General features: G+C 35.5%; 2 protein-coding genes and 2 pseudogenes across 3 annotated transcripts; 2 read left to right on the forward strand and 2 right to left on the reverse strand.

Moving 5' to 3' along the window:
- Nucleotides 1-427: 427 nt before the first annotated feature.
- On the forward strand, nucleotides 428-5,775 carry LOC129902890 (dolichol-phosphate mannosyltransferase subunit 1). 2 transcript variants are annotated; one of them, XM_055978334.1, is made up of 8 exons: nucleotides 428-654; nucleotides 1,709-1,787; nucleotides 1,907-1,940; nucleotides 2,045-2,121; nucleotides 2,818-2,843; nucleotides 2,921-3,085; nucleotides 3,534-3,648; nucleotides 5,447-5,775. In XM_055978334.1, the coding sequence occupies exons 1-8, from the start codon at nucleotides 560-562 to the stop codon at nucleotides 5,549-5,551; spliced, it is 696 nt and encodes a 231-aa protein (XP_055834309.1). In that variant the 5' UTR covers nucleotides 428-559; the 3' UTR covers nucleotides 5,552-5,775. The 2 variants fall into 2 exon arrangements, with proteins under 2 accessions (XP_055834309.1, XP_055834307.1); XM_055978332.1 differs by having other exon boundaries at nucleotides 431-654; nucleotides 1,709-1,808.
- On the forward strand, nucleotides 4,034-5,440 carry LOC129902892 (uncharacterized; annotated as a pseudogene).
- Nucleotides 5,776-6,103: 328 nt separating the features above from the next.
- Nucleotides 6,104-8,232, reverse strand: LOC129902891 (uncharacterized). Its single transcript, XM_055978335.1, has 2 exons — nucleotides 7,911-8,232; nucleotides 6,104-6,961 (listed from the first exon to the last, which is right to left on the reverse strand). The coding sequence occupies exons 1-2, from the start codon at nucleotides 8,026-8,028 to the stop codon at nucleotides 6,432-6,434; spliced, it is 648 nt and encodes a 215-aa protein (XP_055834310.1). The 5' UTR covers nucleotides 8,029-8,232; the 3' UTR covers nucleotides 6,104-6,431.
- A 563-nt stretch (nucleotides 8,233-8,795) lies between these two features.
- LOC129902981 (putative F-box protein At1g65770) lies at nucleotides 8,796-13,963 on the reverse strand (annotated as a pseudogene).
- Between the last annotated feature and the right edge of the window lie 819 nt (nucleotides 13,964-14,782).

Consider the following 14,782-nt stretch of genomic DNA (forward strand, 5'->3'; position numbering starts at 1 on the left):
TTAATAGACGAATGAAAACAAGTGCAATTTTTTTTTTCAAAATTTGAACTAAAAGTGTCTAATTATAATATATTATTTAAGAGTTGAGGTATTCAATTGGAACATAACTTGGTTCGAGTATCTAAATGAAATATTTTTGCAAATTTTAAAGGGTCAATCTTTTAAATTTTTCAATAAATTTTATTTCGAGACTTATTCTAATTAAGCATTTAAACCCATGATGAAATGTTTACGTTAGACACTTTCTGCTCAATTTTTTTTTGTTCCATGTTCTCAATCTTTAATTATAAACATTAGCTTTAATAAGTCAAAAATAGATTGATTTTAACTGATATTGATGTATATAATTAAGAGAGGTATCATATTATGTTTTTAACTTATTTCTGAAAAAAATTGAACCATCTAATAGAGATCAAGATTTTAAAAAAAAAATCTAAACACAATACCAATCGGGTCCCGATTAGAACTCTCGGGTCAGTCTTGCTAATGGTGGATTGATCTCTGTAAATGGGTATATTAGCATTGAACTGAAAAAAATTTCAATTTTGAGATCAAAAAAATGGGGGAGAAGAACAAGTACAGTATAATTATACCCACCTACAATGAACGCCTCAATATTGCTCTCATCATCTACCTCGTCTTCAAGCATCTCTCGTAAACACTCTTTTTCTCTCTCCCTTTTCTTTTTTGCGATCGCTGATGTTAAAGTTCTGTCATTTTGGAAATTTTTGCGTCCGGCGAAAATGGTTTTTATGATATATCAAAAAAGAATTGTTTTTTTGTTTTCATATTCGATCTACTGTAAGCAACTTAAATTTGGTATGAATTGGACTTGTGTAGAGGAATTTAATTGAAATTGTGTGAAAATTGTTACTTTTAAGGTGGTTTGTGTGATATCTCAGCAGTGATAAATTCGATTAAGGATGATCCATATGAAAATGGTTATCTTTATCATCAAAATCAAGAAAAAGGGTAGTCAACTGTACAGGAGAGAAATTAGAATAGAGTACAAATCAAAAATGGAGAAGAAAATAGGAGAGAATGAAGAAAGAAGGCAAGAGAGTATATAGAAGAAGCGAAACAGAGATCAGAGAGAAAGATTCGATGATAGAGATCAGTATAGGAATAAAAAGGGAGACGGGAATGAGCAATATTCACATTTCCAAATACTTTCTTTCTCCGCCCTAGCTTACTGTCTTCTTTTTTTTTGTGCGTGTGTGAGAGTGAGTGAGATGTTCAGTTACTCCTCATGTGCTACCCATGTGTGGGTTCATAATAGTTTGATCGAAATTTGAGTTAGATGGACAGGAGCATTTGTAAAGATTGTACCTTTTAAGCTGGTTTTTGTGGAATTTAATATAGACAGTTGGGAGTTTTCGTGAGGATTGTAACTTTTTATATTTGTTTGCTCATTGCTAAGAATATTGATACTGAACCACGAGACAATAGGCTTTGGCGAAGAAGACATTGTTATAGAGATTGAATTATATAGATGTTGGATCCTGTTTCATTCAACCGCATTGTTGTTTATAGTGGTGCAAAAAAATGTACACCATGACGATCCCATTTTGAGGACTAAAAAAGTCATTTTTCCCTTGTATTTGAATTAAATCTCAGATTATTTTTTTCTATGCAGTATTTAAAGGTGATAAAATCATGTAAATGCATACGCAGACTCTTATCACAATTTTGTTTTTTCTTGACTCAGGGATGTTGATTTCGAAATAATAGTAGTGGATGATGGAAGTCCAGACGGCACACAGGATATTGTTAAACAATTGCAGAAAGTATATGGAAAAGATCGTATTGTTAGTAGTTTCTTACTTCACCTAGTTGTTGCACATTACACTTCCTTGATCATACCTATTTATCGTCTCACTTTGCTCATTTCTCTTGTTTGCTACAGTTATTGAGACCTCGACCTCGGAAACTTGGTCTAGGTACTTCATTTTAATATGATAACCATGATTTAATATGATAACCATGATTTTTTTTATACGAAGATGCTAGCCATGAATAGTCTCTGACATTCCTCTTATCTCAGGCACTGCATATATTCATGGTTTGAAGCACGCGTCAGGCAATTTTGTTGTTATTATGGATGCGGATCTTTCTCACCATGTAAGTAAGATTGAAATTAAGGGCTTCGTTTGGTTTCCTTTTTTATTTTGTCTTTTTGTTGGAAAATGTCCTTTATCTATTTTGTTGGGAAAGGAACAGAAGGGGGATATGTGGTTTGTATTGGGTTTCTTTTATGCTTGATGTCATGGAAAGAAACGATTCAAATTGCTCTGGTAATTCACGGATCATCCACTGTTTTGAGTGTGTATATCGAATAATTTAAATTTATTTTGTGGATTAAGCGTTATTTTTCACGCCCTCAGTGTTGCACTATTGCATATCTTCTCTGTGCCTGCACTGATGTACTTTCCCCTGCATCCAGCACTCCTCGATACAAGAACAAGGGACATCTGTTCCTTGGACAACTGAAACTTGATAGTGTAGGACCAAAATATCAGTGACTTCCTGAATTTAATTATGTGACCCCATATATGATTAGTCTGTCTCACAATTAGACTCGGATTCTCTTTTCTTTTTTCCTCATCTTTCCTTTCTCTTTGCTTTTTTCATTATTATTTTTTGGTTGGGTGGGATGGGGTCTCTGGAAAGCATGTGTTAATGTTGAAGAGGCATAAGGTGATGCATTTTCTGTGCACTGATACCTTATTAGGTGAATGTATGAATCTTTATACCAAGCTTATTCTTTTGTTTGAATTTTAAATTTTATTGTTGATTCTTTTATACTCTTTTTTACAGCCAAAATACCTGCCAAGATTCATCAAGTGAGTATTTGTTTTCTTAAATTTCAGTTGTCTTGTAACGGTGAGCACTAGAACTATAATTCAATTTTTTCGTCTAGGAAACAAATGGAGACAGGTGCCAATATAGTTACTGGAACTCGATATGTTTCTAGTGGTGGTGTACACGGATGGAACCTTATGCGCAAATTGACGAGTAGGGGAGCAAATGTCCTTGCACAGACACTACTTTGGCCGGGTGTATCAGACTTAACTGGATCCTTCCGGTATGGTTTCACTTGGACGTAGAGGAAAATCGGTAGTTCGACATCAATTGTAATGAGTGTATTTAGAAAATGTACTTTGCATAAGGGTTTGTTTAGATTAGGATTACCTCTTAGTGTCTGGACTTTGGCATGGAGAATAGAAATCTATTAGTATGATGGATTGGAAGATAATAATTATAATTGATCAAGACATCTTATTATTCTACAAACTTAAAACCATAAGGTAGGAAGTCCACATAGAAAAGGAAGAAAGACACCATACTTTTGTATGGGAAATTGATTTGGTCTCAGGTATCATTGTTTTGTATGTGATTTTGTTCTTAAGAAACTGAATGGTCACATGTTTTACTGTTAAACTAGAGCTTCCATTTCCCTTTTATACACTGTAATGCTCACAACTTTTGTAATTTGTATAATTGGTGTCTGAAACTGAATTGGTTGTTTGAAGGCTTTACCAGAAGTCTGCACTAGAAGACATCATAAGCTCTTGTGTCAGTAAAGGATATGTTTTTCAGATGGAGATGATTGTCCGGGCTTCAAGAAAAGGTTATCGCATTGAGGAGGTAGCTACAGACATGGATTTACTGTTGAATACTAATTAATCCGCTGCATTAGCATTTGTTTGCACCAGAAAATCTTATCTCTTTTTGCATCGTGCTATTAACTGCATAATTTATGATGTCCTAAATGCTATTCTAATATAAATAATGATGCAACCTAATGGCAGTTGTCAAGCATTTAGTTGTATGCTCTCAAACCCGCACTCTCTCTTTTGAATGCTCTGGCGAAATTCGTGCATTTTTTGTACTCTCGCTCTTTGTGTTTTGGCCTCTGAATCTGTTACACTTTGAATGAGTGGTCCTTGCATTGCGATAGCCTTTCAACTGAGGTTTTTCATTTTGAGATTTTTTTTGGGGGGGGAGCGGAGGAGGGGGGGGGGGTTTCAAGTTCTTGAAAAGATCTCAGTCTTTGTCAGCAAAGTCATTCCTTTTTGAGGTGAATTTGTAATTATCAATGGAGATTCTTTATGACAGGCATCTTGAACTGAGATTCTTGGGACTTAGTTCTGTATCTGAAGTTGGTCTAAGTGACATAAAGTTGAAGGTAGATCTGCTACCGAGTTGGCTGATATTGGTGCTTTGTTTATTTCATCATGTGATTGGAATGGGGAGAAAGCGTTACCAGCCATGTAGAACTCCAATGTTTGGTTACAGAGTACCAGTAGCTAATTAAGTCTTATTTCTGTTGGTTAAATTCATTAGGGTCACTGTGATTAGTTAGCTGTTGAGACATGAAAAATGCTGGAGACTCAACTATGTCCTTCTCAGGTGTTATCACCTTTCTGGGAGGAATGATGATGAGGAACTGTCTACTCCTCCAAGGTACACCAAAGTTATTGTGATGGAAAACACCAGAACCTAGAGTATTTTGGTTGGGCTTCAGGGAGTTGTCAAGAAGGCTGTTTGGCTTGGTGGTTGGCATTGACTGGTCCTGAAAAAGGGGTTGAAGTCAAACTACAAGGAAATGCATTGAGTGTGCAGGGGATGAAGAAGGTGATGATTATGAGTTGAGCAGTGGTTCAGACATGGGTGAAAAAGAAAACCATAAACTGGTGGTTGAGTACAGAAATGTGAGCCGTGGCAATTGTAGAGAAGTTGAACCTAACTATTTGCAATCGAGGTTGAACTTGGCAAAACTTGGAACTGGTTCATTATGAAGGTACTGGCTAAACTTCAACCTTGCACGTATTAGCCCTAACCCGAAAAAAGAACACCTGTTTAGTGCTGTGCAGCTGCCTTTCTTGGCACGACGAGGTACAAGTGGTGGTGGAATTTGTCCGGGCAACCAAGAGAGACTACGATCAGCTGAGAAACATTGATATTTGATGATAGTGAAAGTTGAAGGTTGGAATTTCATCTGCAATATATGCATATAGAGAACATATTATGAACCTCAAGTTCAGACAATTATAGACTACTAATGGAGACTGGGAGCTTCTTTGGTTGCTATCCCCCAATTGTCTCTCGGATCCTAACCTTGTATTATGCGGCTGTGACTTTGATATTTATAACCTTTATTTCAAGAAAAATAATTATTCGACATGCAGGAATATATTCTGATTCTTTTGCTGCTATGAGAGCTCTCTTCATTGTCATTATTATTATTATTGTTTTTCCTCTGTCAATCACACCCACCCCCACTCCCACTCCAACCCCAATTTTTTTGCTCTTTTTCATGTCAGGTCTTCACAAGTAGGCACCGCACCTGCAACCACTTCATTGTTTGGTTTTATTTGTATGTTGTACTTTTCATCTTTTCAAAGGTTAGCCTGAATTCAAGTTTGGATTTTGCTATTTGTAGGTTCCAATTACTTTCGTCGATAGAGTATTTGGAAGTTCTAAGTTGGGAGGATCTGAAATAGTGGAGTATCTAAAGGGCCTTCTGTATCTTCTGGTTACAACTTGATATGGATAACAAGCTGCATGATCAGAGAAGCTGAAGATTTACGTTGTTTAGCAACCTGTGACATTTTGAAGACTTGAACTAGGACCATATAACAAATTCTTTTTTCCTTTTGCTTCGCTTATATGACAAAAATTTTGATGAATGAGCTATTATATGTTGGAAAGAGTGTTTCTGCAGTAATCTTCAATGCTACTTTGGCTTATTTTTGTGGATGCTGCTTTCCAGTATTGGGTAGTACACTTGTGCAAGTCGCATTGATTTCGACATCTGTGAATTTAACTTGCATTTTCCAGCTTATATAAATGTCTACCTCTGGCGGAATTAGTGAGGGAAATCTGGTGTCCTGAAGTGGAACTCCAAGTGTGATGTATGAGATGAATATATTGGTTAGTTTTGTTAAGATTAGTTGGGGCTTCTCATTTTTCTTTGTTCTTCTTTCCTTCTTTTTGTCTAAACTTGCTCGTGTTTACACAATTTGCTTGTTACATTGGCTTCTTCCTTTTTGTAGAACAAATAATTTGGATCAATAAGACATATTACCTATGAGATAAATTGATTGAAAATAAACAGGATAAATTTTTGTTTTGGAATATGAAGATTGCATGAATAAAATGCACAATAAACTTAAAGATGCAGCACAAAAAAGAAAATTCATATAACCATCACCCATGAAAGTGAACTGAAGCTATCAGCTACATAGCTTCTTCATTGTACTTCAAACATCAAACACCCTAATCTGCATATTTTGCCACAGAACTAAGTAAATTTGCCATCCACGTCCATCAACAAACTACTATTAGTTTTTTTGTTCAATAGAAATCTATGGGGGGGGGGGGGGTTATCAAGCATCTGTAGGAGGTAAAATCAAGTTCATTCCAACTCAAATTTTCCCAACTCTTCTGGCTGCAGTTCTCCTCTCTGATAACCCCACAGACTTGTCCATGCTGATCGGCAAAGGAGGCTTCTTGTTCTCCTTACTAGCTGTGCTTCTCAAGAAATACCTCGGAGTTTCTCTCCTCTCTGCAATTGGCGTAGAAGCAACAACTGATTTCCTCGCGCTTTGGAACTTCTTAGGCTCTCCTCTTTTCTTGGAAGATTCAACTCTAACTCCCAAATCATACACTGGTTTCTTCTCATCCCCGGTGTCACCGCCCTTCTTCCTCTTCAATCTCTCATTCCTTCTAGCAGAATACTCTTCATAAAACCTCCCCCTTTCGAATAAAGGACTCCTCTTTGAATTCAATGAATCAGAGTTATCAGCAGCATTCACATCCTCGTTACCAAATTTGTTCTCCACCATTTTTGCCAAAGCCCTTAATTCACAAGAAATGGTACGGTACTCTGGACGAAGTTCCCATTCTTCTACACTGCTGCTCGACCTCCTAGGCAACTGAGTTTTTGCCAAAGAACCTACATACAATATAAGATCTTAGCCTAAGTAAAGAGAGAACATCAAAATTGAGAAAGAAAAGGGTGTCTTAGATTTTGTGGTTGTAGTTCCAACTACTGTAGTAAGTATATGAGTATTGTTCCCTGTTTATATTCAATGTTTTTAGCCAAAAGAGATGTCCCCAATAGATCCATCTAAACCAGAGAAGAAAACACAATAACAACAGCTATGCCCAAATCGGCTACATGAAAAATCTCAAAAACCCATTTTGTTTTGGTAACAAGGGAACCACAGCCGCGCTCTGGTTAAACCTCGTTCCAGTGTATAGCTCGCAAATAACACAAACCACACAGTAAATGTAAACCACACTAGACAAGCCCAGGGGCGATATCGAACCCAGGACCTCAATGGGATCCCCGCTCAACCCAACTCGGCCACCAACTTTTTTTCTTCTTTCCCCTCAACACCCATTTCTCTTCATTCCAATACATACAAAGCTCAAAAAAGGCAAAGGGGGTCTCACTTTTTTGTCTACCAACTCTAAATGCAGTACCAATTGTACAAATACTCAATAGTACCCATTTCTCTTCATTCCAATACACACAAAACTCAAAAAAAGAAGCAAAAGGGGTCTCAATTTTTTATCTTCCAACTCTAAATAAAGTACTAATCATACAAAACTCAACAGTCAACACCCATTTCTCTTCATTCAAATACACACAAAACTCAAAAAAAGCAAAAGGACTCTCAAATTTTTCCTCCAGCTCTAAATACAGTAACAAATATACAAATACTCAACACCCATTTCTCTTCATACACACAAAACTCAAGAAAAGCAAAAGGGGTCTCAAATTTTTACCCATTTCTCCTCATACCAACACACACAAAACTCAAAAAAAGCAAAAGGGGTCTCAAAAATTTTGTCTTTCCAGCTCTAAATACAGTAGTACTACTAATTACACCAAATACCTGGTGGGGTTCGAATGGAGTTTGGAGTAGATTGAAGAACACGGCGATTCCGAAGGCCAACAGGTGATCTAGTAGCAAGTGGGGGTTTACGGTTTGATCTCATCATCATCTTGGACATAAAAACCTAATCAAAACTCAAAATTCTTAAAGGGGAAAACACAGAAACTTAAGAGGCGGCGGAAAATTGTGAAAGAAGAGAAAGAAAATAGTGTTTTTTCTTGGCTTAGTGCTTTGAGCGTTCTTGTATGGCAATAGTTTATTGTTGTTAATTTTTTGTCCTTTTTTAGATGAATTTGAATTTGACCGTAAAGTAGGGAGGAGCGTTCCAACGGTCAAATTCAAGGATCGGACGGTTACAAATCGTCTGATATAAAACAAAGAATTGATCAACCTTGTGCTCACGATTTTGCGAATCGAATTCTTAAATTCATTAAAACGCAATATTTTTGTTTGCTCCATTTGTCGATTGGACATTTTAATCACAACTTTGAATCATTAACTCATTAAAACACAATACTTTAAACATATCTGATCATTGACCAAACTTATGTGACAGTAATGTTGTTGAGTTGGACAAATGTGTGTAATTTAAAAGTGAGTGAGTATAATATAACATTAAAATCTCAAATATCTCCAACACCAAGTCATCTCAAAAAATAAATTCAATCTTTTTCTCTTAGATCATCCAATTCCAGATCCTTAAGCACCAATTGTACTATCATCCAAATCTTGTTAGTCCACGAAAAATCAGCCTTTTAAAAGAAATCACTCGCTGAAACTTCGTCGTCCTTTTATCACCTTGAAGGGAGGTTTAAAACTGAACTCTACATTGATTGAAACGATCAATGAGTTGGTTATGTTACAACCAATGTTAGTTGTCATCTAATCGAGTTTCTAAACGAACCAAACCTCGAATCGATTGGCCAATATCTTCAAAGAATTAGCTGCAGGGGAATGTGTGACAAACATTCAAATTAATGTTTATGAATTTGGTGTATGTATAACACATAAGGTTCTTGATGGAGCAGGGCTTGTACATTTCTGAAAAATTGGGCTGGATTAGTACAATATCCTAATTTAATGGCAAATTAAGAGACACATCTACGACAATGTGGAGTTCATTGTTCAAGAAGGCAAATTTTGTCACAAAAAGGTTTCATCTTCAAGATTGTAAGCCCCTATCTCTCTCCATTCATCTCCTTGGGAAAATATATTCGTCCAATCATATGTGAAATAGATATGATTAGGCTTCACTCCTACTAACTTAGAAGAGTCTACGGAGATCGATGCATTACACCCCACAAATATTGCTTTGTCCCCCAAGCTTTTAATCTCTTTTGCTTCTCCTCTGATTACATCTATTTTGAATAGTCGAAATTATTTGTCTTCCACCCATTTGGTACATTTTTTGTAATCATCAATTGTTGAACAAATATGAGTTCACCTGACACCTCAATGAGAAAGTACCGTCTTGCATCAATCGATAAATCCACTATCTGAACAACCTCTCGTGGTTTTACAATATGCTGAGGATTGGTAGGCTCTGGGATGTCAATAACTGAGACTAGGCACTATTATATTTGTGTTTTGATGATTTAACAAATTATGGGACCTAGTAAAGGGATCTGATCCCATAAGTAACGTCGACCCAAGACAGGAAGGTGGAAGTTAGCTGTAAAGCTGCAAAAGCTGAAGAGGTAAGTGGGCACAACAACAGAGGTTCACATTTGTGTTTGATGATTGAACACATTATGTGACCTAATAGAGGGACCTGGTCCCATGTGTAATGTTTGTCCAGGCAAGAAAGTGGAGTACAGCTGTAAAGCTGTAAAAGTTGCAGAGGTTGGTGGGCGTTGCAGCAGAGGTGAATATTCTCATTATATGTATCAACAAATCATGGGACCTGATAGACGGACCTAGTTGCATAAAAACAGAATGTCAACAACATAATGGATACTAGTTATAAAAGTTGTCACTGCCTGCTGTGCAGAGGATAGCAGACCTGCTCCGCCAATCAGAATGCACGAGGTTGTTTTTGTCCCTACGTTAATACTTATCCTTGGACAAGAAACAACCAAGCTTTTACAATCAAGTCAATACACAAAGTAAGAGCCATTTCAAGGAAGAACAACTTCCTCAAGGCAGCAAGGGACCTAATTGAGCTTCTTTTGAAGAATAGTTTTTAGGTTATTGCTTTGTTGTAAGTTTGTATCTTTTGTGCTAACTATTGTAAGATCAGTTCCTACACTATAAAGGAACATTGATCAGTTTGTTTGTCATTTTGACTTCATTGCTAGAGTTAGCTTTGAAGTGGTTAGAAAAGTCTACATTAACCTAGGAGTGGTTGTGTAGTGGGCAATATATGTATTGCTTAGTTTCCAAGTCATTGCTAGAGTTAGCCTTGATCTACTTCAGCTAAGATTTAGTTGGGGTAGTGGGCAATAGAAATATTGCTTAGGCTCAATGTCTTGTGATAAAGTTGTTGCAAGCCAAGGGGTGGAGAGGGTTAGTATCTAGTTACAATAGGTTGTAATAGATAATTTTGTTTTTGCACCTTAGTGAAGATTGGTTGCTAAACCCTGTGGGACAGGTCGTGGTTTTTCTCCCCTGAGCAAGGAGGTTTCCACGTAAAAATCTTGTGTGCCCTTTACGTACATTATTTGTCCTTACATTGTTATTCTGTTCAGGGACCTGGTTCCTGAGTGACAGTGGACGCATCCATTCTAACAGCACCACCCATGGTTGACATAGAGTTGTCCATTAAAGAATTGGATATGGACAAATGCACCAGTCTCTTCAAGAATATGAATTTTGGTCCAACAGAGGTCTCCAGGTCGCCAAAAAGCCAAACGGTATGTAGGGAGACCATAGCAAATTATCAGAACATAGTCAGATGTTAGGGACGGGCTAGCAGATAATACAACATGGTTGATGGTCACAAAGAGACGTTCTGATCCCTGATCTCTCAAGCCAGTAGGCGGAGGAAGCTGAATTTGGGCACGTGAAAAAGGGTGCAACAAGGTCATCTCTCCTGTACCTGTTGTATAGTTCACAGTGAAAAGCCATCCCTGCGTTGGAAACACATTCTCCCTCTAGCTTCTGGGAGGAAAACTCTGCAAGAAATTTTCTTCTTGGAAAGAGAGTAGAATTTTCAATAATCGTCATCCACATTAGCAGCCAGCATAAGCAATGGAGCTTGAGGTGCTAACACATCAAAATTTTCTTCGGTACCAGCACATCTCCATGATTTACAAACAACACCAAATCTAATGAAATCCTCCATCACTGTAACACGCTTTGCTATCATAACAAGTAGTTCATATGGAAGTTCTGACCAGCTCGCCATACTTTCCAATAAAAGGGATGAATGCTTTCTACATACATAGGACACAAAAAGCTCATTTAATCAAGAGAAAAGTTTCATCAACAAAGCTAATAAAAACAGATAAATCCAATCATATTGAACATTTCCTCAGAATTGTTAAAAGAGAACAGATACAAGAAAAGAAGACTCATAATGAGTTGTAAGGAAGCATCTAAAGATCTCTTTCAAATCATTTTCCCAAATAAAATAATCCTCAAGGACATTATCATATCAAGAAAGTAGAAAAACATCTACCTCTGTGAGTAGTCAAAACTAGTAGAGAACTCAGTGCAGAAAAGTATTTTGAGTATTCAATGAAAGAAGTCAGCAGCCTTCCAGCAGGTGAAAATTCAAAAAGGTTCTGCACAAGAAAGCTCAAGCATACCAAGCAGTTCTCAGTTGGAGCAAAACTTAAGGCTCTCTAGATGATAAGTTTATGTACTACAAGTCCGGTATAACATGTCTCTGCATTACTAATCTTGCATTATAATCTCTATATAACTTGTCCTTAAACCAAACGACCCCTAAAAAAATAGTTTCTGCACAATAAAGATGTCAGGAATTCTTAATTTGTGAAGAAGATAGGTTATTGAGAAAAGTTTAAATTGACACACTAGAAATTGCTGGAGTAGAATGTAACTCACGAGTGACATATTCTATTTACATGGATCACTCAAGGTCCAAGGATATATTTTATCAGGAAAGTGAACTATCTTTGACCTGCTTGTTTTAAGGCTAAACTGTTGCCCAATATTTAACATGCTATTAAATGGCTTATATTGGCATCTACATTACTAAAAAGGATCCCTTTTAGATGTTCTTTATCATTCTTGTCTTAATTTGAATCAAGCTGCATTATAAAACTAGTTTGAAAAAACCAAATTCAGTTTTTTGTATAATTTTAATTGAGTAAGTCAAATATTAGAGTCTCTCAATTGTAATATAATTGTTGAACCCTATAAATAAACTTATAATTTAGTTGTTAGTATGTTTTCCTTGCCATACACTTCACTTGGTTTACCCTCTAGGGTGCGACCCTACTCGCTCCCTGCATGATTGCGCACCTGGCTGTAGGTATAGATATGTAGATATGGTTTATACTAAAAAATGACCTAGAATCATATTTACTTAGAATCAATGGACCATTCTTTTTAGGGGAAAGAGCCAAATTTACCCTTCTACTTACAAATATTAGTCACATCTATCCTCCATTACACTATGTGGCTAAATCTACCCATCCGTTAACAAAATTTCCAATATTACCCTTAACCCTAACAGACTCCCCTAATTCCCAGTTCCCAGTTTCCTTGTATTGAGAACACTTCTACATCAGAAATTTTTCCCTTTCAATGTTCAACGGAAGACTGCATGATGAGGACGTAGACTAGGAGTGGGTAGCGCAATTCTGTTGGTACCAAAGCTATTTATTAGTCATCATAATTTTGTATTACTACAGTAAGATTGTGCGATGACAATTTACATCTTAATTTTGTATTACTACAATAATAATTACTCTGTCGGTGAATGCATCAAAATATTCTTCTTTAATTAGACCGTTTATATTATATTACTAATATTTTGATGGCTATTACCACATTTAACTGAAGAGGGATTGAGTCCTCACAACATAAACTAAGAAGTTAGACTAATGGAGGCTGTCATCCATGTCTTTCGATATTTTCATATAAAAGTTAACAACTTAACATGATATTAGTTACTAATATCGTTAATCTGTACTAACATTAATACACAATAAAAATTCAATATTGTGATTGTGATTGTGTTGTAGTTGAGTTCCTGTTTATAATTATGGGGATATTACAGTGTTTTAGATAGGAGGGTGTGGAGGACCCACATTAGGGTAGAAGTCTAGTTCATAGTCTCGTTATTCTTCTCTATTCATAGGTGTAGTAGTGAATTACGATCTCTTGCGCTTTGACTTCTGATTTCTGTTATTTCTGTTATTATTTATTACTTTCTATGCTTTGATTACTCAATTTTACCTGTGACGCTTTCATTATTTATTTAATCGTTATTTGTTATTAGTCTTTATTTATTTGTATTTATTTGTTATCTATTTGTTATTTGTTTGTTGTTTTTCTCATAAAGCTTTTAATTTTCTATTCTTATCTAACATTTTTTATGCATTTATGCTTTTACTGAGCCGAGGGTCTCCAGGAAACAGCCGTCCTACCTTGGTAGGAGTAAGGTCTGCGTACATTCTACCCTCCCCAGACCCCATGTTGTGGGATTTCACTGGGTTGTTGTTGTTGTTGTACAGTGTTTTAGAGTTCTCTCACCTTGGTGTTGCTTCTAATTGTGTTGTTCTACACCATGTGAGTAGTAAACAACATACCCAGTGTAACCCCACATACCTTTTAACACTAGGCTACACCATGTATGTAGTAGAATGGTAAATTTAACCTTTTTCCCTTCTTTTTTAAGGAGACTTTTATCAAACAAGTGATGTGCGTAGGAAGACAAGCAAACAACAGAGCATTATAGTAAACAGGACATCTACATATCAATAAAAATGCTACTAATCTAGTATAAATGAAACATAAATCAGTAAATTGGAGGCTGAGATTCGTAATACTCACAGAATACACTTCTCTAATTTCCGTGATTGCTCTGTAAGTAAAGGGGAATATGGAAAATCTAGGTTTCGAATTAAGAGTAAATTTCTGACGCGGAAATCAACTAAAATATGGAGCTTTTAACCCAGCCGGAAAAATACTCACTTCTTTTTAATAAATAATTATTAATTTTAGAAATATTTTTTATTTATTATTATTTATAGCAATGCATAGTAAAGCTGTGATAAATCTACACTATATATTAAAAGTGAATTATGCATGTGATATAAATGTATTATAAGTGTTTTTAATATATATGATGCTTGTTTATTAAGAAAATGACATAATGTATTATAAATGTATTAAAGTGTATGATAAATGTATTGTTCATCAATAAAAATTGTATTATAGGTATTTTATAAATTATTCTCTTTAATATGTATTAAAACTATATTATAAATATATTATAAGTGTTTACTGAAAATAAAAATATTATTGCTATAAATGGTAAATATTTTCTTAATATAGTACTCCCTCCGTCCCATTTTAGTTGTCATGATTTCCTTTTTGAAAGTCAAACTATATGAATTTTGACTAACATTTTAAGATATATTTTTTTATCATATTGATATGAAAAAAATTGTAACTTATAATACTTTTCGTATAATTTTTAAATATCTAATGTTTTACTTTATAATATTGAGTTAAAGTAATATAATTTAACTTTAAAAATTAGTCAAGTTGACTTTCGAAAAGCGCAGCATAACAACTAAAATGGGACGGAGGTAGTATAGCTATGTAAGTTTCCCTAATTTTATATATGGGGGGGTGGTATTTAATTTTTGCCATTTAAATTGATGTTTTTTAATTGTTATTATTCAGCACTTTAAGTAATAGAAAAGTAGTCGAAAATGTGCTTGACATAGAAAAAA

This window comes from Solanum dulcamara, chromosome 9, assembly GCF_947179165.1.
Source record: "Solanum dulcamara chromosome 9, daSolDulc1.2, whole genome shotgun sequence".
Lineage (NCBI taxonomy): Eukaryota > Viridiplantae > Streptophyta > Magnoliopsida > Solanales > Solanaceae > Solanum > Solanum dulcamara.